The 24,967-nt window shown below is 44.9% G+C and overlaps 3 protein-coding genes across 47 annotated transcripts in view; 2 read left to right on the top strand and 1 right to left on the bottom strand.

Moving 5' to 3' along the window:
• Positions 1-2,870: 2,870 nt before the first annotated feature.
• Positions 2,871-8,616, bottom strand: LOC311022124 (high affinity cGMP-specific 3',5'-cyclic phosphodiesterase 9A). Its single transcript, XM_084023156.1, has 14 exons — positions 8,527-8,616; positions 7,744-7,905; positions 7,604-7,655; positions 7,419-7,521; positions 7,105-7,277; positions 6,978-7,037; positions 6,149-6,326; positions 5,334-5,456; positions 5,103-5,195; positions 4,812-4,879; positions 4,632-4,734; positions 4,439-4,543; positions 3,244-3,390; positions 2,871-3,161 (listed from the first exon to the last, which is right to left on the bottom strand). The coding sequence occupies exons 1-14, from the start codon at positions 8,612-8,614 to the stop codon at positions 2,952-2,954; spliced, it is 1,665 nt and encodes a 554-aa protein (XP_083879282.1). The 5' UTR covers positions 8,615-8,616; the 3' UTR covers positions 2,871-2,951.
• A 1,043-nt stretch (positions 8,617-9,659) lies between these two features.
• Positions 9,660-14,411, top strand: nifk (nucleolar protein interacting with the FHA domain of MKI67). The gene is made up of 6 exons (XM_084022532.1): positions 9,660-9,882; positions 10,731-10,859; positions 11,106-11,214; positions 11,994-12,205; positions 12,283-12,351; positions 13,357-14,411. The coding sequence occupies exons 1-6, from the start codon at positions 9,760-9,762 to the stop codon at positions 13,546-13,548; spliced, it is 834 nt and encodes a 277-aa protein (XP_083878658.1). The 5' UTR covers positions 9,660-9,759; the 3' UTR covers positions 13,549-14,411.
• A 764-nt stretch (positions 14,412-15,175) lies between these two features.
• The window catches only part of clasp1a (cytoplasmic linker associated protein 1a), a 116,334-nt gene continuing 106,542 nt past the window's right edge, over positions 15,176-24,967 (top strand). For all 45 annotated transcript variants that reach the window (XR_014598089.1, XM_084023178.1, XM_084023210.1 and 42 more), the window contains exons 1-2: positions 15,176-15,313; positions 17,844-18,530. Coding sequence is in view for 44 of the 45 variants with exons in the window: in XM_084023178.1 (XP_083879304.1) it covers positions 18,336-18,530 (195 nt within the window). In the remaining variant the exon portion in view is untranslated. The remainder of the gene's footprint in view (positions 15,314-17,843; positions 18,531-24,967) is intronic.

Consider the following 24,967-nt stretch of genomic DNA (forward strand, 5'->3'; position numbering starts at 1 on the left):
TTCTCCGTCACCTCCCTCCGGGCCGCGATTGGGGGACGGACGGGCCGGCCTCATGCTGATTAGCTGCTCGTTAGAAGGCGTTGACACCAGCCGACCAATCGGGTTTGGGGGCACGGCTTCAAAGACGATGAAGACCCACAATCCACCGCTCCTCCACGACTGTACTATTTATTTGTTTATGGTCATCCCTCGAGAGTAAACATAAATAAAGTTAGTCCCTCGAGTATAAAAATAAATAAATAAAGTTAGTCCCTCGAGAGTAAACATAAATAAAGTTAGTCCCTCGAGAGTAAACATAAATAAATAAAGTTAGTCCCTCGAGAGTAAAATAAATAAATAAAGTTAGTCCCTCGAGAGTAAAATAAATAAATAAAGTTAGTCCCTCGAGAGTAAAATAAATAAATAAAGTTAGTCCCTCGAGAGTAAAATAAATAAATAAAGTTAGTCCCTCGAGAGTAAAATAAATAAATAAAGTTAGTCCCTCGAGAGTAAAATAAATAAATAAAGTTAGTCCCTCGAGAGTAAAAATAAATAAATAAAGTTAGTCCCTCGAGAGTAAACATAAATAAAGTTAGTCCCTCGAGTATAAAAATAAATAAATAAAGTTAGTCCCTCGAGAGTAAACATAAATAAAGTTAGTCCCTCGAGTATAAAAATAAATAAATAAAGTTAGTCCCTCGAGAGTAAACATAAATAAAGTTAGTCCCTCGAGAGTAAACATAAATAAAGTTAGTCCCTCGAGAGTAAACATAAATAAAGTTAGTCCCTCGAGAGTAAACATAAATAAAGTTAGTCCCTCGAGAGTAAAATAAATAAAGTTAGTCCCTCGAGAGTAAACATAAATAAAGTTAGTCCCTCGAGTATAAAAATAAATAAAGTTAGTCCCTCGAGAGTAAACATAAATAAAGTTAGTCCCTCGAGTATAAAAATAAATAAAGTTAGTCCCTCGAGAGTAAACATAAATAAAGTTAGTCCCTCGAGAGTAAACATAAATAAAGTTAGTCCCTCGAGAGTAAACATAAATAAAGTTAGTCCCTCGAGAGTAAAATAAATAAATAAAGTTAGTCCCTCGAGAGTAAACATAAATAAAGTTAGTCCCTCGAGAGTAAAATAAATAAATAAAGTTAGTCCCTCGAGAGTAAACATAAATAAAGTTAGTCCCTCGAGTATAAAAATAAATAAATAAAGTTAGTCCCTCGAGAGTAAACATAAATAAAGTTAGTCCCTCGAGTATAAAAATAAATAAATAAAGTTAGTCCCTCGAGAGTAAACATAAATTAAGTTAGTCCCTCGAGAGTAAACATAAATAAATAAAGTTAGTCCCTCGAGAGTAAACATAAATAAAGTTAGTCCCTCGAGAGTAAAATAAATAAATAAAGTTAGTCCCTCGAGAGTAAACATAAATAAAGTTAGTCCCTCGAGAGTAAAATAAATAAATAAAGTTAGTCCCTCGAGAGTAAACATAAATAAAGTTAGTCCCTCGAGTATAAAAATAAATAAAGTTAGTCCCTCGAGAGTAAAATAAATAAATAAAGTTAGTCCCTCGAGAGTAAAATAAATAAATAAAGTTAGTCCCTCGAGAGTAAACATAAATAAAGTTAGTCCCTCGAGAGTAAAATAAATAAAGTTAGTCCCTCGAGAGTAAACATAAATAAAGTTAGTCCCTCGAGAGTAAACATAAATAAAGTTAGTCCCTCGAGAGTAAAATAAATAAATAAAGTTAGTCCCTCGAGAGTAAACATAAATAAAGTTAGTCCCTCGAGAGTAAACATAAATAAAGTTAGTCCCTCGAGTATAAAAATAAATAAAGTTAGTCCCTCGAGAGTAAAATAAATAAATAAAGTTAGTCCCTCGAGAGTAAACATAAATAAAGTTAGTCCCTCGAGAGTAAAATAAATAAATAAAGTTAGTCCCTCGAGAGTAAAATAAATAAAGTTAGTCCCTCGAGAGTAAACATAAATAAAGTTAGTCCCTCGAGTATAAAAATAAATAAAGTTAGTCCCTCGAGAGTAAACATAAATAAAGTTAGTCCCTCGAGTATAAAAATAAATAAAGTTAGTCCCTCGAGAGTAAAATAAATAAATAAAGTTAGTCCCTCGAGAGTAAACATAAATAAAGTTAGTCCCTCGAGAGTAAACATAAATAAAGTTAGTCACTCGAGAGTAAAATAAATAAATAAAGTTAGTCCCTCGAGAGTAAACATAAATAAAGTTAGTCCCTCGAGAGTAAAATAAATAAAGTTAGTCCCTCGAGAGTAAACATAAATAAAGTTAGTCCCTCGAGAGTAAAATAAATAAATAAAGTTAGTCCCTCGAGAGTAAACATAAATAAAGTTAGTCCCTCGAGAGTAAAATAAATAAAGTTAGTCCCTCGAGAGTAAAAATAAATAAAGTTAGTCCCTCGAGAGTAAAATAAATAAAGTTAGTCCCTCGAGAGTAAAATAAATAAGTTAGTCTCTCGAGAGTAAAAATAAATAAGTTAGTCCCTGATATTACCAAGCATTAAAGATGTGTGTAATATTACAATATAAACCTGATATCATCTCCTCTTCACTTCCTCTCACTAATAAAACACACTAATTAAGGATTCAGATACTTTAGAATATAAAGTCTCCAATGGGAGGAGAATAATAATTTTTAACATTATTCTGTTTCTTTAAAAAAAGTTCCTGCTTCATGCCTAAACACGATAATACAATATGCAATAAAACAACCAAACCAAATAATAGCTCATACAGTTTAATTCTTCCCCCCAAAAAAGAAAAGACGTTATAAGAAATTGCAATGTACTTCATACTTAAAAAACACATTAAGATTTTGTACTGAAGGTCGGTTATAGCTCATGTTAATATATTAATACTGCATATACAGCAAACATATCGGGTGCTTGTACTTAGTCCAGGGAAACAACAGTAGGTATAAATTCAGACTGAAACCAGACCGGTCCGGGTCTCAGATGTGCCGTGCACCACCATCGGGTTCCGGCTTCTTGGCGGCGGCGTCCGGTCGGCTGTGGGCGGGGCTCTGCGTGCCCACGCCCGCCGCCTCTTTGCTCTTGGCTGCGGTCTCGGTCTGAGTCCGGTTCAGCTGCTCCCTCTCCAGGGCCTTCTCCATCTCCGTGTAGTAGTCCAGAGCCTTCCGAACCGGGTCGATGATGTGTTGCTGCACCAGGATTCAGAATCGGACTTTAGTCTCAACCGTGTTGTGATATTTTGGGGGGGGATGTTTGTGAAGGATGAATTACCTCCAAGGAGGGGAAGAGGCTGGCCAGCTCCATGAAGAGGGGCAACAGGACGAACCTGATGAAGCCCGTCTGGGACGAAGGCTTGGTGACCTTGTCTCGGTCCATGAAGGGGGTCACCGGGAGACCCTCGAGCTTCTCCACGTCACTCTGAGAGCAGAGTTAGCATGGACCAGGACTGTTACTTCATATAGGCTAAGCCCCGCCCCTTCCTGTCCCTCCCCCATGGGACCTTATTTGGGGGGAAATATATGTCTGGTCGTCAACATGTTTAATGACATAAACCGTTGTATCATTTAGTTTAGTGAACGACATCTCTGGTTTGCTCATCCTGCTAGCTAGCTTACTTATCTAGGTACGTCCCCAACACAGCCGTTAGCTCGTCCTACTAGCTAGCTAACTTATCTAGGTACGTCCCCAACATTACTGTTAGCTCATCCTACTAGCTAGCTAACTTATCTAGGTACGTCCCCAACACAGCCGTTAGCTCGTCCTACTAGCTAGCTAACTTATCTAGGTACGTCCCCAACACAGCCGTTAGCTCGTCCTACTAGCTAGCTAACTTATCTAGGTACGTCCCCAACACAGCCGTTAGCTCGTCCTACTAGCTAGCTAACTTATCTAGGTACGTCCCCAACACAGCCGTTAGCTCGTCCTACTAGCTAGCTAACTTATCTAGGTACGTCCCCAACACAGCTGTTAGCTCGTCCTACTAGCTAGCTAACTTATCTAGGTACGTCCCCAACACAGCCGTTAGCTCGTCCTACTAGCTAGCTAACTTATCTAGGTACGTCCCCAACACAGCTGTTAGCTCGTCCTACTAGCTAGCTAACTTAGCTAGGTACGTCCCCAACATTGCTGTTAGCTCGTCCTACTAGCTAGCTAACTTATCTAGGTACGTCCCCAACATTGCTGTTAGCTCGTCCTGCTAGCTAGCTAACTTATCTAGGTACATCCCCAACACAGCCGTTAGCTCGTCCTACTACCTAGCTAACTTATCTAGGTACGTCCCCAACATTGCTGTTAGCTCGTCCTGCTAGCTAGCTAACTTATCTAGGTACATCCCCAACATGACTGTTAGCTCGTCCTACTAGCTAGCTAGCTAACCAGGGGCGGGGGTTCACCTCTCTTGAATCAGGTCGTGTTTGTGTAGCAGGGTTCTGAGGTTCTGAGGTTCTCCTCATCAGGACTCGGTTACCTGGTTGTAGAACTCCTGCAGCAGACAGTCCAACCAGGGCTCGGCCACCTCCATGGGCCGCGCCTCGTTGGAGATGTCACTCACTTTGATCAGGATCATCATCAGCTGTCACACACACACACACACAAGTTGACATGCTGTTCTTGAGATACTAAACATTGTATTATGTATTACCCACAGCCCCCCCCCTCACCACGTCTCTGTGGTCCTTGCTGGTGAAGTCGAAAGACGGCAGGATGGACTTGAACCTGTTGAGGATCTCGTTGTGCCGAGTCATGTCGGTGGCCAGGATGCATCTGTGATTACAGCAGTATCAAACCCATGTTCGCTGCCGTGATGTCACGACGGAATAACACCAGAAACACGATCTTACTTGATGATTCCTTCTCGTATCCGTTTGTATTGATCCACCGACAGATTTCTGAAGATGTTGCTCTCCGTCTACAAAAACACAAAACTTTAGTTCAGGCGGAAACCTCTGGTTTCAGTGCCTTAAACTGTCATTAAACTGTCATTCTCTCCAACAGACCAGAAAGCAGGGGATGCTTTAGGGGGCGGGGCTTACCATGCTTCAACAGGCTCCATCTGTGTCTTTTTACAAGTTTAATTCAAAGATCTAAACTAATGTTTGGTGGTGTTTTGGACAGAATGTTTTTATTCCTACCTTCTCCAGGATCTCAAACGCGACAGCACAGTGGTGGTTCTCCAGCGGAGAGATGTCGTTGTAGCGGAGGGCGAGTTCGGTCCGAGCGTTTATCTGAAAGACAGTGAGACGTGGAGTTTCTGATTAGCGTTAAGTAGAGTTCAAAACTTATTTAAACTGTAAAACGTCAACTCTCTAGATCTCTTGGTGCATCTTCCAAAGACGACGCTTGGTGTCGTGGACTTGGTGTACCTGATAGGCGTTGTTGTATCCCGCGTGGTCGAGGTCGTGGCAGACGGCGGAGGTCAACATGATCAGCAGGTCCACGCTGTCCATCTTCCTCTTCAGGTCCGTCAGCCAGATCAGACCGTACATCTGCTCAGAACCAGAGAAACCAAGGCTCAGTTCATTTCACATTATGTTCCATTCCAGCTGTATTCACTCTCCTTGTAGCTCCGGCTTTGGGCTCCTCCTCCTCCACCTCCTCCTCCGGAGGAAACTCCCGTTCTCTTTAGCTCCTTCAGAGCACAGATACTTTTCAAATCACCGTCCGTAGGTGACGCCATGTGGAGGAGTGTGTTGGTGGTCTATCAAAGTCTTCTCAAACTAAACAGAAACAACGAGCTAAACGAGGCTCAAGGAACGGCGTCAACGCATCCCATTCAATGATATCATTAAACAGCTCATACTCAAATGTGGATAATGACTATGTCACACAGATATAGAACTACACGTTAATGATATGTAAATGATATGTGATAATGTAATGAAGGGGCGGGACTTGATAAGCCTGTCCCTCCTTGAAGTTGAATGATTTTATTGATTTGTTATTCTTTGTATGATGTATTTCATGTCATGTAAATATTGTACTTTGTATTCAAGGAAAAAAAGATAAAATCAAACATATTGATGTACGGCCGTTTTGTGCGTCGGCTGTTTTTTAAAGAGACGTTGTTGAGACTGATTTGACCTGCAGACTGATTTGAGTGACCTCTCCACCCTGAGGGCCTCATGACCTTCACCAATCAACAATCAAGGTGCACACACACACACACACACACACACACCATCTGGGTGACACAGAAGCAGTGCTTGAAGTTGTGGAAGGGGATGTTGTTGTAGCGGCGGTAGACCTCGAACAGGAAGTGTTGCAGAACTTCAGGCTCAATGTTGAAGGCCGCCGTGAAGTCCAGATCCGTGTACATGACCTGCAGCAGCACCATGATCTCTGCATCCTCCCACTGCCTGCACACACACACACACACACACATTAATGCTCACAATAAAAAAACACAAAAAATGGGTTAATGAATGCATTTTAGTCTCATCAGCATAACATCTGAAAGACAATAATTAAAAAGCCATTGATGAGCCACACTGTTGTACTGGGTTACCATGAACACACACACACACACACACACACACTGAATGTGTGTGAATACATCAACTCTAAGATTTGGATCAAAATCTAAATGCACTTGTGTGATGCTTAAACGTGCAGTGTGTGTGTGTGTGTGTTGATTGTGTCTCTTTCTTAGCTACTGTCATGTAAACTGCCCCTCGACAAATTGAATTGAATTTAAAAGCTGTCAGAGCTCGGTGATGATGATGATGAAGGTCTGGCTGCCTTCGTCTCCATGAACACTTCAAACAGGGAGGTTTTGTTTGTCTGGTGTTCCTCAGAGACCTCCTGCTCTGTGAGACCTTTCATATGGAGATGAGCGTCGACAGAAGAAAAGCATCAGAGGTGTCGTTGTGTGTTGGGTGTGTGTTGGGTGTGTGTTGGGTGTGTGTTGGGTGTGTGTGTTCACACACAGCTGCAGGACACGCAGCATCATGATGCCACTATACCTTTAGAGTAGATTTTCCCTGTGCACTGCAAGGAGCAAAACGTACCAGTTATCGAAGGTCGGCGTCTTTAAGTACTGCCTCACTTCCTCCGACACCTCCAGAGAGCTGCAGGACAACACAAGCATGAACCATGAGAGGGTTCTCCTCTGTGTGTGTGTGTGTGTGTGTGTACGGAGGCCGTATGGTGCTCGTGGGTTCCTGCCTCATCTGAAGGAACTTCTCCCGTACGTGCTCACACTCCGTCCTGGTTTTGTGCAGCGCCCTCTTGTGGTAGAACGGGGAAGGCTTGTGTGTTCCCTCCGACAGGTCCTTGAACAATCCCAGCCAGCTCAGATGCTCCACGCCCTGGAGGGCACAACACTCATCCTCATCATCATTATTAATCATTAGGATTATTAATTGATTGGTCCAGGCCCCTGATTGGTCCAGGCCCCTGGCTGAAGCCCAGGTAAGCCCAGGCATTAAGGCCTCTTTAAAACCGCGTACCTCCAGTTTCTCCCGGAATGAATCCACCTGTTTCTTCAGCTCATACACGACTGCAGGAGTCTCCCCGGCCTGGATCAGGATCTTCTTCTCCAGGCCCTGCAGCCTGAGCTCACACACACACACACACACAGTGTTGTTTAAAGGAGCTCCCGTTGACCTCATGAATACATGTTTTTGCGTCCCACCTCTTCTCCATGGAGGACAGGTCGAAGCCGAGCGCTCCAGCCAGCTCTGCTCCTGCAACGACCAGAAGAGTCCATCAGCCTTTCCTTCCCAGACTCGCCGTGACTCCCATGATGCACCAGTCAGTCACACACACACATACCTAGCGGCTCGCTGTTGCAGTCGGCGGCCACCACCTCCAGCTGGTAGCAGGAGGCGGAGCCGTTGGGCTCCAGGGCCGGCGAGATGTTGGTGATGTTGCCTTTGGGGTTGTAGAGCTTCAGGATGTCGTGAGGGCCGGCCTCGGCCGCCGAGCGGAACAGATCTGGAATCAGCCACTCGGTGAGAAACGACTTTCCCTCAACCGCTCAAGGACGACCATGGGGGAAAGCTAGTAAGTGGTCCTTGAGTTATCATTGCTTTTTTTTAATAAGGAAGCTTTCTTAAAGTGTAACTAAATGCTTTATTAATGGTCAGCAAATCATTTAAAAGCCTTAGAGGTGAATTAGACACAACATGGCTGTCGTTCATGGATCATCAATATGATGCATTTCTACACATATTAACAGAACAGAAAGGATCAATGAGGTCTTCAGCTTCTACACGCATCAAACACAGAAACATGTTTGACAGAAGCCTCTGTGACGTTGAGGAGTTGTCAGTGGCAGCTGCATCGCCGGCTGCAGCGCCGACAACCACAACACCAACCAACCAGCATTATTCTTATCATCGAGCAGATACTTTCATTCTCCCAGTGAACATGAAACGTTGCTAAACACGGCAGAAAGTTGGGCAAATTATAAAACTAATCATTTGAAACACTGTGATTGCACACATGGGTGTTCTTCTGTTGTTTTCTAATACAAATGAGTGAAGTTTAAACAGTGACATAATGAGATGAGATGATTATTATTATTATTATTATTAATATGATGAAGGCTCCTACCTTTGACGTCCTGGGCCGGACAGTCCACGGAGAACTCGGCCTGCTCCGGTCTCCCATTCACCGTGAAGTAGATGATCTTAGTTGCCATGATGTCGCCGGGTGCTCAGCGGATCTACGTCTGACGCTTCCACCTCCTCCTCTTTATTCTCTCTACTCCTCCTGTGCTCCTCCTGTGCTCCTCCTTCCCTCCTTTTGTCCTCCAGCGTTTCTCCAAACAGGATTAATTCAAAGGATCCTCCAGGTTATTCATTATTCCTGGATGTGTGTGTGTGTGTGTGTGTGTGTGTGTGTGTTCTCATGGAAGCTCATAACTTGGAAGGGGAAAATCAATGTTTAATTATGAATAATTATCTAATGATTATGTCATAATAGCCAACAGCTGTATGTTTTTAATTCATATGAGATGGCATCTTACAATTATGAGATAACAAGAAGAATTCATTGTAAATTAATGTCTCATTATCTGATTATTATTAGCATAAAAATAAAACATGAAACAATGGTAGAAGAAATTCAAGAAATTAAATTCAAAGACTTGATACGTGTTTTTTTTATGAGACCAGATTTTTTTCTCTTCATAAGTTTATACAAGAATATACCAGGGACCCACAGGACTCAACCTCCTTAGACCTGCATTAGAGCTACATCCTCCCTGCTGGCCACCAGGGGGCGACTCCTCTCTGGTTGTATAGAAGTCTATGAGAAAATGGACCAGAAAGCAGGGGATGCTTTAGGGGGCGGGGCTACCTGCTGATTGACAGGTTGCTACCACGCTACCAATGCTAGTTAGCTCCTAAGATGAGTTTAACACTTAGCTGTAAAGTTGACCTTTAATTATAGAAGCTAACTTGGTTAGCAGCTTCACACCAGAATCCACATGGATCCAGATCCAGTAAGGGTGCTGCTCCCCTCCAGTCCTAATATAGTCACTAGGAAGTACACATATCTGTTTTAAAATGAAGGGAGTAAAAGTAAAGAAGAAGAATAGAATCGAAGCCCGCCTGTGGAAGTCCACTGGTGCCGTTGCTCCTCCGGGCCTGTAGGTGGCGCTGTGACTGTAGCTCGTGCAGCCGTAACCCCTTCCCTGCTCCGCTCCTCGTTGGACGTCACCACCACCACGTGGGCCACCGGAAGTAGGGACAAACGTGGTCTCGTGCGCAGAGAGAGTCGACCGACTCGCTTGTTGTCGTTAAAGTCTCCGACGAATGTTGTCGTTTTCAGCAACTAATCGCCATGACTGAGAGCAAAGCGGAGCGGGTCTCCAAGCCCGCCAAGGAGCTGCTGGCCCTGGACCCCAAGCAGGAGTCCGAGTTCCACAAGAAGGTCCAGGAGGCCAAGAAGAACAAGAAGGGGAAGGTGGGTCGGAGAGATCGGCGGGCCCTGAGTGCGCCACGAGCCCCGCAGCACGAGGGCGGCGCTGCTGCGTGTCCGCGCGAGCTAACCGGGGTCGCGCTAAATTCTGCGTCCCGGAACATTCGGTGACCCGCTTAGAACCGTGATTAGTACGTACACATGGCCGCTCCGCGTGGTTAGGTAGTCGAGGTCTCAGACTGGTACGGGTGGTCTCAGACTGGGTCTCAGACCGGTACTGGTGGTCTCGGGTCGTTAACGGGACTCGGGTCCTGTCTGTAGAGCTTCCTGTCATTCATTTATCGATACTTCTCTTTATTGATTCCAAGTAAGTTTATATTTACCGAGATTAACTCGTATTTAATGAAAACATTTTTTCAATTTCATGAAAAGTAAAAAAGTTTAGCGTGATATAATTATTTGAATTTATTTATTTTTAACTTTCATTTTTATTTATTTAGTGAAAAAGTTATTAATGCAAAATGCATTTAAGTCCTTTTATGATGAATAAAAATACTACAATATATAAAATAATACAAACATGCATAATAGACTGTGAGGACTGTCCTGGGCCAAATACTCTTCATACTACAGATGAGAACTAGAAGGAACCTGAGACCCACACAGCTTATTGGAATGCGGCCATCAACACTTTCCCACCATCTGTTATACGCTCTTTATTATTATTATTAATATTATTCATGTTAACATCGTTAACACGTGCTGTATATTTAAGACCTAGTCAACATGTATTTATAGCCTGGTTGTGGGATTATAACACATGCATAGAACTGGTTCCTGGTTTTATTACGATGTGCTGATGATGATTAATCTCCTGTGTGTTTTATGTCCAGGCGGGCCACGTGGCCCCTGGAGTGGTCTACGTGGGCCACCTCCCTCAGGGCCTGTTCGAGCCTCAGCTCAAGTCTTACTTCGAACAGTTTGGGAAAGTCCTGAGGCTGCGGCTGTCCAGGAGCAAAAAGGTACGCACAAATATTAATAATATACTCTTCCTCTTCGTTTATTGGCTCGGACTGAAAATGACCTCTGATGACACTGATCCTGGGTCAGAAACCCGAGCCCACAGCAGCGTGGCGCGTTAAGCTTATCTCCTGCCCCCCGTGGCAGAGCGATAAAACCCATGTGCCCACAAGAAGTCTGTCTGAGTCGGTCCGGCCTTCGCCGTCACCGTGATGATGTCATAGTTATGTTTGATGTTGTCGTCTCAGACAGGTGGAAGCAAAGGCTACGCGTTCGTAGAGTTCGACTGTGACGAAGTCGCTCGGATCGTCGCAGAGACGATGAACAACTACCTCATGGGAGAGAGACTCCTCAAATGTGAGTATGGACTTCTTCATCATCCTCTCCATCCTCATCTCCATCATCTTCATCATCTCCATCCTCATCTTCATCAGCCGTTACATGCTGGTGTAATTCACATGAGTCATGGCCCTGTTCCATTTAGGCTCAGGTGTTGAGCCTGCTGGTGACACTAAATGGAACGCGGCCATAATTATTTTTGATCACCTGATCACCCTGCAGTCACATGTCAACGTGGGCTCCTCCAGAGTCTCTGATTGGACGTCTTGAAGGTCGTCTCAAAGCACAAAAAACGTCATTATTTACTAGAAAGATTCTCCTCGTTAACTTTTATTATGATGTAATTAGTTTTACGAGTTACATGACTTAAATTTCCCCAAATCTTTTATACTAATCATTTCCGGTGTTCAATAGACATTAATAATAATAATCAGGGTTATTAAATATTTGATAGAATTTGACCCATAATTCCAGATGCAAATTCTACATGTTTATTTTGGATAAACCTCTCGATGTCTCGTTTTGAAGACACAATCACTACAAAATAACAGAGAAATGACAGAAAACACGAAGTAACATTAGAAAAAATGAAAGGATCAATACATTAACGTACATACACAAACAAAACCCTGATACGTTATAATCATTACAACCACTAGGAGGAAGAATAGATCAGAACAGTGAGTGGATCACCAAATGACCAGCTGATCACAGTGGGAGGGGCTTAGAAACCAGAGACGGATACGTGGTCTCCATTAACTTGTGATGAACGGCGTGTTGCCTCTCGCCGCCCCCAGGTCACGTGGTCGCTCCGGAGAACGTGCACGAGAAGCTGTTCACCGGCTCCCAGCGGGGGTTCAAGAAGCCGTCGCAGCCCGCCGTGGCCCGCTACAACCAGACCCGCACCGAGGAGGAGGCCGGCCGGATGAAGGACCGGCTGCTGAGGAAGGAGGCCAAGCTCCGCAAGAGGCTGGCGGCGCACGGCATCGAGTACGACTTCCCCGGATTCGTAAGTGTCCTCGTCCAATCAAATGGTGGCGTTGTGTTTCTCCTGTTGTTGCGTCATGTTGCTCTCTGCGTCTGCAGGCCGCCCAGGTGCCTCCGAAGAAGAAGTCGTCGTCCTCCGACTCCCTGGACGCGTCTACCTGCAGTGATGTAAGACCAGCTGTGATGTCATACGTAGCTTTGGCACTGACTGAAAATGACCCCAGGTGTTTCAGTGACCTGGGGTCAGATTACCGTGCCGACAGAACCGCGGTGCATTAAGCTTATCGCGTGTGTCTCCTGGTGTCCGCGTGATAAAACCCATGTACCTACATTATTACCTTATTATGTATCACATTATTATGATTTATTACATTATCTATTACCTTATTATGTATTACATTATAATTTATTACATTATCTATTACATTATTTATTACCTTATTATGTATCACATTATTATGATTTATTACATTATTTATTACATTATTTCATTATTAATTATAACCTTATGATTTATTACATTATTTATTACCTTATTATGTATTACATTATAATTTATTACATCATGATTTATTACGTTATTTATTACCTTATTATGTATTACATTATAATTTATTACATTATGATTTATTACGTTATTTATTACCTTATTATGTATTACATTATAATTTATTACATTATGATTTATTACGTTATTTATTACCTTATTATGTATTCAATTATTATGATTTATTACATTATCTATTACCTTATTTCACTATTATAACATTATGGTTTATTACATGATTTCATGATTATTAATGATTACATTATGGTTTATTACATTAACATTTATTTATTACATGAATATTGATTTGATTATTGTTGTTGTTTAGTCTTCCCTCTTGTCTCATATGCTTCGGTCTAGTTTACATTTACACTAGTGTGTATTTTATGTCTCCACCACTGTTTCCTGTTTGCCAATATAAAGAGGTTTGAGGGTGATCTTCCTCCTCTGGGCCTCTAAATGAGGATGATTGAGGATGCGGGAGGATGGATGATTGAGGATGGATGTGTGAGGATGGATGGATGAGGATAGATGTGTGAGGATGGATGGATGGGTGAGGATGGATGGGTGAGGATGGATGGATGGATGAGGATGTGTGTCTGATGAGCTCCTCTCTTCCTTTTCAGGGTGCCACGCCCGTCTGCACCCCGTCTCTCCTGGAGAGGAGGAAGTCCATGGTGGTAGCTGACGACGATGGAGACGATGAAATCATCGTGAAGATGCCGCCTGTAGAGAACGAGGAGTCTCCCTCGGAGGAGGAGGAGGAGGAGGGCGACGGCTCGGAGGGGGAGGAACCTCCCGAAGCAGACGCAGAGTGACAGCTCTCTGTCGTCTTGTGGACTTCTGGTTGCTGCTTTCATCAGCCTCACCTTCGAGCTGCGTTCAGGGTCTGTTTGGAGAGAGTTGCTGGTATGAAAGACGGCCCCCGTGATCGTGGTGCAGCATTAGTGAGCACCTTGAGGAGGGGCGGGGCTTCGGAACCATCACGGGGAGCCTGGTTACCCGGGTCACACGTGGACTGGACCTCGATGTGTATTTCAGTCACACGTGGGCCGTAATGTTGATGCACAAGAAGACGTCAGCATTTAGCTTTTCTTTATGTGCGCTTGTCTTAAAGCGTGTCTACCGTGTAAATCTATAATAATAATAATAATAATAATAAATGTGGGCGGTCCCTGTTTAGTGCGTTTGGTTCCCTCAGAGGAACGAGGGAAGCTTTGATGCGTCGCAGTCGGAGGAGCTTGTGTGAATAAAAGGACTGATTTCTGGGTGGATGTTGTCCTCGTTCTTATGACGTCAGCTGATCCGTCCTCACCGGCGTCGATGATGAAATCCTGCATGTTTCCGCAGTCAGAAGGAAGGTGAAGTGGTTACAGGTGTAAATGATCAAATATATTATACTCCCTTGAACCCTGACCCCTCAGGGACCTGACTGACTTCACCTGGTAAATGTTTGCTCGAGCGGCTGAAGGGCTTCACATGTCACATCACTGTACGGATGTTACTTTGATGACACTAAAACTTGTTCAACTAGAAATGTGTTTTATGTGACCTCGTCTTCCTGAACGTCTTCCTGACGAGAGCTCATTGTCAAAGAATCTATTTACTTGTTTTAGTTGAAATGGCTTCAGTACGCAAAATTAAAATACATGGTTGATGAATAAACCATCTCATCCTCTCATTTCAAGTGTTTTATGTTCATTATTAAATCCTTCATGTTCCTAAATGTAATATATAAGTCTGAACGAGATAAAAGTCTCTACGACCTTCTGTTTCACAGGTCATTTTTGAGCTGTCCAATCAGCTGTATCTCCGGAACGGACATAATGTACAGATAGTATACAGTGTACAAAAAACACACGACATTGCAGGGTGTGTTATGTAAGGATATTTAGATGTGTTGACCATGTGTTGAACGTTTTCAAAACCTTTTTATTGGATTCAGAAAGTGCAAAACTGTTGTTTAATTGTTATAGCTCGAATATTGTATGTTGATTAAAAACTCAATTAGGTAAAGGTTGCGCTCGAAAACTAAAATAAATTGCCTCCTTGTATTTAATGTTATTATTATTTAATATTAATATTTCATATTTATTATTATGAGAATTATACATCCTTTTCATTAAATTTTACATAATGATTTAAACATTTTTTATTGTAATGTAACAAATAATAATATATTCTATTTATTATATATTATATATATATAATGATAACATATATATATATATATCATATTATTATTATTCTCTCATCTCAACACAATTCCCCTCAGTCGTTTCCATGAACCGTCACCTCCCCCTTTCGACCACTAGGTGTCGCTGCCCGTCGGCTAATACACACCTCCGTGACGTCACCTCACATTGCCATGCGACAGTTTCTCCCAAGTGCCTACATCATCCCTGGCTCGACTGCGCGTGCGCACGACGATCCCATTCTTGTGCCGCTGAAGGCAGCATTCCGGGCGGAGAGTTTGAGAGAGCGGAGGACAGACGGACCCGAGGCCGGAGACCGGAGCGCTTCCACGGACACACGGGACCCGCGAGTCCACGGCACCGCGGCCTTTCTCTGAAGCGGGATATGGTGAGTAGGAGAGGGGATGTTTGCTTGTTTGTTTTTATAGGTGGAACTCCCGTCTTTCTCTTTGTGCTGCCTGTCTGTCTGCCTGTCTGTAGACTGGCGTTTCATTGAGAGGAATCCGCCAGGGAAGGGCTAGCGTTAGCTTTGATCCCCGGAACACACCTACTTGTGTGCGGGGACAGTTGGAGAGCTCGGCCGGTTGTTTGACAGGACAACCAAAGGGGGGGAGGGGCCGTTTCATGGCCGGGGTACGGGCAGCCTTTTGTGGGTCTCGTTGCTAGCAGTGATGGTCAGGCTTGGAGCTAGCTGGAGAACGGCTAACGTCAAAAACCACTGGTGTGTGTGTGTGTGTGTGTGTGTGTGTGTGTGTGTGTGTGTGTGTGTGTGTGTGTGTGTGTGTCCTGACGTAGACAAAGACGGTGCTCCGTTTGCTAGTAGTTTGACGTTGCTATAAACCTCTAACAATGCTATCACTACCTGGAAGGTAAATACAGGTATCGAGTCTACGTGGGTTTAACAGGTCAACAACCTCCGGGTCTGAATAGTGAAACCAAACCTGAAGTGCCTTAAAGCTGCATTCTCTCTACTGGCCACCAGGGGGCGACTCCTCTCTGGTTGTGTAGAAGTCTATAGAAGGCATGATGTTAATTTAGTACATTATGGTTCATTTAGAGTCCAACAGCCCAGAAAGCAGGGGATGCTTTAGGGGGCGGGGCTTACCTGCTGATTGACAGGTCCATTTAGAGTCCACCAGACCAGAAAGCAGGGGATGCTTTAGGGGCGGGGCTTACCTGCTGATTGACAGGTTGCTACCAATGCTAGTTAGCTACTAAGATGACTTTAACACTTAGCTGTACAACTGAACATTGAGCTATGAAGTAAGCAGCTTCACACCAGAATCCACATGGATCCAGATCCAGAAGGGTGCCGCTCTGATGCTTGTGTTCATCAGATCCACCAGTTGCTCCTCCCACAGTCCAAATATAGTCACTTCCTTCACTGGTTGCAAGAATCCAGAAAGCAAAAGTATAGATGTAATATCTTATTACTGAAATATTAAACTCAGTCCGGATCAGCTTCTTCAACACACACACACACACACACGCACACACACACACACACAGACACACGCACACGCACACACACACACACACACACACACACACACACACACACTGTTTAATTTAAATTCGTTTGAAGGGAAGAAGCGCGGTCAGCATATGATTGAGCACCCCGGCGACGTCCTTGTGTTGTTGATGAATATGGATTGGCGACTGTGAAGCCCCAGCCTCGGTGTTACCACGGCGATGGGGCTGTGGAAGTTTAAATTAAAGTCTGTTCTTGGAGGTGGATTTGTGAGACATTCTGCTTCTTTTCTGGTTCCTACTAGAACATCAGGCTGTGCTGCAGCAGCTCTACTCAGCCCCTCCCTCCCCCAAAAGCCCAGCCTGCTCCCGATTGGTCAGCTGGCTTCCCCTCTGTTGTGGTCAACCCTGTCGGCCAAAAGTATTGGGACAGCCAGACGTGACTCATGTGTGATGGTTACACATGTCATTCCAGCAGCATGAGCACTAATCTGCTGCTAAACGGCCTCAGACTCAGCAGGGTCCCTGCAACCCGACCCACTCTGTTTCTTTTATTCGGCCACGAGAGATAACGATTAGCGAGGTTAGATGTTCAGAGTTCAAAACGATGGGTCGATGAATTGATTTCTCTTGTCAATCACCCGAAAAATGATGCATTTTAATAATAGATGGACGGTTTAAAGCCAATTTCAAGCTAAACAGCAAAACATTTGTGTATTGCAAAATTGATTGTTTAATCTATAAAAAATAATAATTGATGACGCTGACTTTTGTCTAAAATATCATTGTATGTAGTAGTATCTATACACAGGGATTTTACAGTTGGGTGTGGCGTTTCAAGGTTTGGAAAGTGCTTGGATTTAGAATAAAGGTCTTGAAATGTGTGTTGTATGTGATGACATCTATGATAGAACAGAGGAAAGAAGATCTCCATATCTGAGGGACTGAAAACAGCATTTTCTGACATTTCTTTATGAAAAATGCCTTTTGATGATGAACAGATGATGAAAATAGTTGGTGGTTATATTTCTGTGGATCTGTTAGTGGAATTAGTTTTCCTTTCATTTGTGGTCCTTCTGTAAAAAGCTGTCTCCAAACATCATGTTGGTTGTTTAGAGGACAATAACATCTCATTTAATGTGATGAACAAGTGACATCATAAGTAGACTGAATACTGACCATTGGATTGATACAAAGATGGAGTTTACCACAGCTGGAAGGGGCTGGAAAAGCATGGAGTTGCACCTGGAAATGCTTGGAAAGTGCTTGAATGTGACTGAAGAATGTGTAGGAACCCTGTCTAGTGTATAACTGTGTTGTTATTAGATAAACCTGTTTTTACTGTAGAAATCAAAGAAACTTAGATACGTTTAGAGTGATGAATTGTAATGAGGAGATAATGAAGAGGTTTAATGATGACCTGTCTGCTGTCCTCTCTGCTCCTCCAGGGCTCTCCAGGCCAGATCCCAGGACAACACATGGATCTCTAAGGCCTCTCCATCCATCTCCAGTTGCTGTGCTGCAGGCTGCTCGCCAACCCCGCCTCCTCCTCCTCCTCCTCCTCTGCCTCCTGCTGTAGCGGCAGAAGAAGAAGTGGGCCGGAGTAGTAAACTTCCCCAGCTGCTGTGCAGACACACATGCTGCATAGCTGCCATTCCCCCCCCCCCCAGCCCAGCTCCATCCTCCCCCGGGCACGGCCGCTAGCTGGCTAGCTGGCTAGCACTTGGCACAGAGACGGCCTGTCCTCGGGGATAAAAACACAAGCCCACACTTTTCTTTCTCCTCTCCTTTCCGGGTCACCCAGCCAGACGCTCATTAAACCGGGGGCTCCTTGTTTTTGTTTCGCCGTCGCCCCCGCTGCTCTGAAGCGGTGGAGGATTACTAGCGCTCATCCAGCCCCGAGGAGTCGGGGTGGGGGGGGGCACCAGAGGCCGTGAGTGATGGAGCCCAGCATGGAGAACTGCCTGACCCAGGTCCTGCAGAAGGACATGGGCCGGCGGCTGCAGGTGGGGCAGGACATCATCGACTACATCCTGGACGAGGAGAAGTCCCACGACCTGGAGCAGGACCAGACGGCGCTGGACAAGATGGTGGACGGCGTCGCCAGCTCCTGGGTCAACTCCAGCAACTTCAAGGTGAGCTCCGCCCACAAGGCAGGGAAAGGGGGGGGGGGGGGTACGTCATTGAGTCGGGGTCGGGACTCCCACCCACATGGTGGTTTCACAAGGGTTCAGATCAACTTCATGGTTTTAAATCAAGTAATCTCCAGGGTTGGAACGGGTGCTGGGAATCCTTGAAAACACTTGAATGTTAGTGTGGGTGTTTTCAAGGTTTGAAAAGGTCTTGGATGTAGAATAAAGATCTATAAATGTGTGTTGTATGTGATGACATCTATGATAGAACAGAGGAAAGAAGATCTCCATATCTGAGGGACTGAAAACAGCATTTTCTGACATTTCTTTATGAAAAATGACTTTTGATGATGAACAGATGATGAAAATAGTTGGTGATTATATTTCTGTGGATCTGTTAGTGGAATTAGTTTTCCTTTCATTTGTGGTCCTTCTGTAAAAAGCTGTCTCCAAACATCATGTTGGTTGTAGGACAATAACATCAATTAGACTTGGAGAAGGTGGAGGAGCCCTGCAGTTATGATCCGGTTTAAATGTCCAACCAGGCCCGAGCGTGGACGGCTCTACGTACGCTCCGTTTCTGTTTATTCTGCTTCCACACTATTGTGCAGACACATAATGGGCCTTTTTTGTAGTTTGTTTAAGGAGGAATTTCCAGTTTTTCCGACTGTTTACGTTGCAGTAAAGCAAAAAAAAAAAAAAAAATGTCGTCAGGCAGGCAGAGGCACACACACAGCATTATTGTTTCCCGGCTCACATTCTTCTCTGATTGATTGTGCTTTTATTTTGGAGTTCAATCTGGGGCAACGTTTCTATCTGACCCTGAATAGTGATTACATCAGCAGTTGTCTGAGTGCCCAGCCACAGGTTTGCTCTCGCTGCCATAATGTGCCGGAGCACATTGTTTACTGAAGCTCTGATTTCATGTCGGGATATGCAAGCTTTTTGCTCCATGTGGGCCTTAAAAATGTCAGATATGTGCCTGAACAAAGCCCGGCCTGCCCCCGATGCCCCACATACTGCAGCTCGGCCCCGCTCTGCACTCTGATGCCATGCTGTGCAAGTTGTTGTGTGCTCCAAATTGCCATGTAGGCTATGTTGTTGCACTGCTGCATTTTTGTTTCCGGAGGTCTGGCAGAACTGTTGATGAGAGGCTCGGACGAGTCTGAAATGTGAATTTAGGACCCGGAGCAAGAGAGGCTGAAATGGATCTGGATTTCCCTCCACGTAGACCCAAGCAGGTCTCCTCCATCAGGGCTGAATCACCACTACTGCTGCTCTCTACATGTTGAAGTCCCTGATCCACCAGGAACCCAGTCCTGTCTGTGTTCATGACATCATCATGACATCATCCAGAGGTGCTTTCTGGATTTCACAGAGCTGGATTCACTGGATCCAGCAAGACCCACGTGGGCTGGTTCACCACAGCTGGAGGAACCAGAATAACGTATTGATCTGTGATTTAATATCAATAACCAGATGAAAAGGATGCTGAAATAACTCCATCATGATGGTGATCAGTAAAAAGTGCTGAGTCATGCTTTGTTAGGTCTATCTGCAAGACCACAAGATAACTACTGTTAAAACGCTGGTTTTCTGAATGGAGTCTGGTTGATGGTGCTAGGCTACGCTAACATTGTAGCTGCTCCATCAACACTCCATATAAGGTCATCTAGACATAAATACAGCAGAGACCTTGTTGTTTGGACCACAGACAGTCTCTGGTTCCTCCACATAGTCTGGTCTGGTCTCTGGACTAATGTGAGCTACTATCTAGACCTCTGGGGGACCACAGACAGTCTCTGGTTCCTCCACATAATCTGGTCTGGTCTCTGGACTAATGTGGTCTAGTATTAGGTTTAGGGTTAGTCCAACACAGGCGGTTTCCTCGGCTCAGGCCGGGCCGATCACTTAGCAACTAATGTGGAAAGTATTTAGTTTGAGAGAGAGACAGAGAGACAGACAGGGAGAGAGAGAGAGACAGGGATTAATTTGCCATAAATGGTTCTTGGGGTGGACGCCAGCTGTTTAAAGAACCAGCTTTACAGTGTTTTCCATCCCAGGACCTGAACCCCCGTGCTCCGCTGGCTCCTCCAGACTTCATCAGGGTAAAGCCTCGGTTACTGGAGGAGCACGGCCCGGTCTGGGAGGGGTTTAAACCCATCACAACTCCTGGAACTAAATGGAATAGGTTCTACAGCAACGCTGTTGTATTAATTATGATTTTACAGTTTGTTAACGCACAAACGTGTGTTTGTCTCGCTGAGAAACGGTGTTATGATGTAATCTCATATCCCAGATTATAACTTATTTCGTATATTCCCCATGCGTCAGTACTTGTGTAATATTGGTAACAAATATGAAAACATTAGTTCAGCCTAATGTAATTTGACAGGTTTTTCTAATACTAATTGAATCGCCTGGTTGATATGTTAATAAATGACTCGGGACGGATCGATGTGGGATTTTATGGGGAAAAAACACTCACAATGAATTTCCATTATCAGGATAATTGTGAGTATCATGACTTGTATCAAGCTCGTTATCATGGAGACGTGAAAAATAGAGCCTGTAAAACGTGTTTATCCCTATGTATGCAGGGAGACCTTGATGATCTCATTTATTCTTCACTAATTTAATGTGGTGTAAACTCTAAAGGATCTAAACGCTCCTCTTAGAGCAGCAGAACGTCGGGGATCTGTTGCCGGGCTCATCTTCCGTTTCTAAATGCAGGGTTTAATGATTCATGCACATGATATTTCACATGGAAATAGTGCAGTTGTCGTTTTCCTCCTTCTGGGTGCCCCGCCCATCTCGGGGGCGGAGTCAGCATTCACATCCCCGCTCTGGTTTCAGCTGCCAACTGGAAACCGGTCTGCATAACGCCGACCTCATGGTCGTCTAAACGTTGTGGTGATGAGGGGCGGCGTGCAAAATGCAGTCCGGTAGGCCACGCCCACCTCAGGATTTCTTCATCGTATGCCAGCTAATATGCTAAAACAAGCTGCAGTAACCATGGCAACGGCATCGGCCGACTCTGATAACGGAATAGTCTTTTAGCTAGAATAGTCATCATGCAAATCATTTAAAAACGCGAGTAAACAGTATTTAATGAATGAAAGTACTTCCTCCTCCTCGCTGGTATTTAAAGCAGATTTACTGCTCCCTTCCACTCCCCGGTCAACCAGAATGTGACTCGCATCCTTCTTTCTTGACGCCTGCAGGAGAACGGCTAGGCCCTTGTCAGTAAGCATCCATCACATCAGCCCCCCCATCGTTTCCCTCTCTTCCTGCCTGGGGAGCTGAGCTGGTTTACTGAATCGATGAGGGCTGGCGGGACCGGTTCCCCGGGTGACAAGCCTGGAAGTGATGGCTCACACAAACCGGAGCCACCTGTGATGTGGTTCAGCTGACCACAGGCTCGCCAACATGGCCGCCGGTACCACGGCGACAGGAAACCACACGTAATAATGTCGTGAGCGAAATGTGTTCAAGCGTTTGATTCAAGGTAGAGGACCGATGTGGTCTCTGGGGAGTCACGAGTAGTCGGTCCCGTATTTCCTGATACGAGAAGACTTTCTCTACTGCTGTAGTCATCCTGCTTCTTCTCACTTCCTCCATCGTCCTACTTCTCCCTGCTGGCCACCAGGGGGCGACTCCTCTCTGGTTGTATAGAAGTCTATGAGAAAATGGTCCTACTTCTCTCTGCTGGCCACCAGGGGGCGACTCCTCTCTGGTTGTATAGAAGTCTATGAGAAAATGGTCCTACTTCTCTCTGCTGGCCACCAGGGGGCGACTCCTCTCTGGTTGTATAGAAGTCTATGAGAAAATGGTCCTACTTCTCTCTGCTGGCCACCAGGGGGCGACTCCTCTCTGGTTGTATAGAAGTCTATGAGAAAATGGTCCTACTTCTCTCTGCTGGCCACCAGGGGGCGACTCCTCTCTGGTTGTATAGAAGTCTATGAGAAAATGGTCCTACTTCTCTCTGCTGGCCACCAGGGGGCGACTCCTCTCTGGTTGTATAGATGTCTATGAGAAAATGGTCCTACTTCTCTCTGCTGGCCACCAGGGGGCGACTCCTCTCTGGTTGTATGGAAGTCTATGAGAAAATGGTCCTACTTCTCTCTGCTGGCCACCAGGGGGCGACTCCTCTCTGGTTGTATGGAAGTCTATGAGAAAATGGTCCTACTTCTCCCTGCTGGCCACCAGGGGGCGACTCCTCTCTGGTTGTATGGAAGTGGCATGTTGGTGTCGGGGGGTAGATGAGGGGGTCTGTGGCTGCAGGGAGGACCGGCCAGTGACCGGTGGTCTGATACACCAACACTCGGAGCAGGGGGGTGCAGCTCGGTGACATCACTGTTTGTCTCCTGCGGGGGAAGATCACGTCTCAACAGGAAGTCGTAGACCTGATAATGTGGTCTATTAAGACCCGCTTCCCTCTGGTGACACTTTAAGTGCCTGCAAGGGATCATGGGACGATGGAAACACAATGAGATTGTCGTGATTCATTTTCATAGCAATACAATTATAAATATCACAACTGAACAGAAGTTGATTCACTCGTTATCATCGTACAGAAGAGAAAACTAGAGCCTGATTAAAACAATACATTTATTTAGTCGTCCTCCATTTATAGACGTCATGATTACAATCAGCTCATATATTCTATTGTTTTTCACTATGAAGGATGTTATCTTTCTGTCAGTATGGAGGGGACTTTGGAGCCTCAGCACAGGACCATGTTAACGGTTAATCCACACACACACACACAGACATGCACACGCACACACACACACACACACACACACACACACACACACACACACACACACTGTGTCTTCGGAACATTTAACCTGTTTTTATTTTATTTCTGTTTTCATTTAAATCAGGTTCTATAGGTCTGTGTGTTGAGTGTGTTATGGACCATGTGGTCTGGGATTAGCGGGGGGAGTTAGTCCTTTATGTGATGTTTGCTCTACTGTAATTGGGTTAATCCGGTCAGCAAACCGGCCTGTCTCACCAGTTCTAGTGTTTTTGTAGATTCAGTTCACTCTCAAAGGAAGACGGTGAGATTCTCTCTCATGAGTGAAAACTGGTTTGAATCCCTTTTTAAAGAGAAGCTGTACACCAAAGGGTCTCCGCCAGGATGTAAGTGACTCAGCAGTGGATGGAGGAGCCGAGGGAGCAGTCCTCTACCTCTCCCTCCCTGAAGGCCCTGGATGTAAATTGAATGTTAAATCCCGTTTAGCAGCGATGGCTCGTTAATGAGCACAAAGGTCTGTGAGGGAGAGATGGGCAGAGACGGACCTGGTCTGGTCTCTGATTACAGCTGAGATGGATGAGGGGCCAGCAGATCCCCCCTATTGGGGCGGGACCAGGTCCTGGTCTGCAGGCTGATGTGGATGCATGTAGACCGTCTGTCTGCATTTATAGATGTGTAGAATGGGAGAGAGGGGGGGGGGACGGAATACTGAGGATTGGATTGATACAAATATGGAGTTTACCACAGCTGGAAGGTGCTGGAAAAGCATGGAAAAGCACCTTGAAGCGCTTGGAAAGTGCTTGAATGTGACCTTGGAGAAGGAACCCTGTTTTTAGTTCACGTTTTGTGGAAGCCGTGAAAGGCCAGTGAAGTGGACTGTAACACGTGGTCTAATCCGGGATTATAATCTCTATTTTCTCCCGTCAGTTGAGCTTTGATCTTCTTTATTTTTTATTTTTTATTTTTCTTCCCCATGCCAGACAGCCGGAGCGCTAAACACCCGTATCATGTTGTCGGTTCGTTCTGCTGAGTCAGCGGTGGAAGGAGAAGCCACTGAGTGGATTGTGCAGCTAATGTGCTCTGTCATGGTCCGCAGCAAAGCATTGTGGGAAGAGTGCTGCGTCATGGTCGAAAAGACAGATGAACAATACAGAAATGTGCTGGTTGTCTTCAGATTACTGTGCTACACACACACACACACACACACACACACACACACACACACACACACACACTCAGGTAAGAGGGTGATTATCCTGTTAAATGAATCAGCAGTTCCACAGGAAACGGTTGCCATGCCGACTGAGTTTCAATCCCACGTTGCTTCCATCACAGTGAACCAATCACAGATGTATTGATTTGACCTGGATGGTTTTATGCTGCGTCAGCGTTCGCCGGTCTGGACGCCATCGATGTTCTGAGGAGGGAGTCAGAACGGACCTGAGCTCCGGACGACGCAGGTCGATGCCTCGGAGACGAGCGGGACGGGAGGATGAGCGGGATTATTTGTGGAAATGGACAGTTGTGATAAACCCAAGTATGATGGCTAACGTTAACAGGAAGTCTATGTGATGACATAATATGACATCATAGGACAATAACATCTCGTTTAATGTGATGAACAAGTGACATAATAAGTAGACTGAAGTCTGAGGATTGGATTGATACAAATATGGAG

The sequence above is a fragment of the Eutrigla gurnardus genome (assembly GCF_963514095.1).
Source record: "Eutrigla gurnardus genome assembly, chromosome: 12".
Classification (NCBI taxonomy): Eukaryota; Metazoa; Chordata; class Actinopteri; order Perciformes; family Triglidae; genus Eutrigla; species Eutrigla gurnardus.

Bases quoted from the DNA above. Each gene is read 5' to 3' on its own strand.
- LOC311022124 (XM_084023156.1), bottom strand. From the start codon at position 8,614: ATGGCAACTAAGATCATCTACTTCACGGTGAATGGGAGACCGGAGCAG. The intron at 6,327-6,977 runs GTACGTTTTGCT...GTGTGTGTGCAG, and splicing joins ACGCCGACCTTCGATAACTG to GCAGTGGGAGGATGCAGAGA. The intron at 5,196-5,333 runs GTACACCAAGTC...ACTGTCTTTCAG, and splicing joins GATACAACAACGCCTATCAG to ATAAACGCTCGGACCGAACT.
- nifk (XM_084022532.1), top strand. From the start codon at position 9,760: ATGACTGAGAGCAAAGCGGAGCGGGTCTCCAAGCCCGCCAAGGAGCTG. The intron at 11,215-11,993 runs GTGAGTATGGAC...CGCCGCCCCCAG, and splicing joins GGGAGAGAGACTCCTCAAAT to GTCACGTGGTCGCTCCGGAG. The intron at 12,352-13,356 runs GTAAGACCAGCT...CTTCCTTTTCAG, and splicing joins ACGCGTCTACCTGCAGTGAT to GGTGCCACGCCCGTCTGCAC.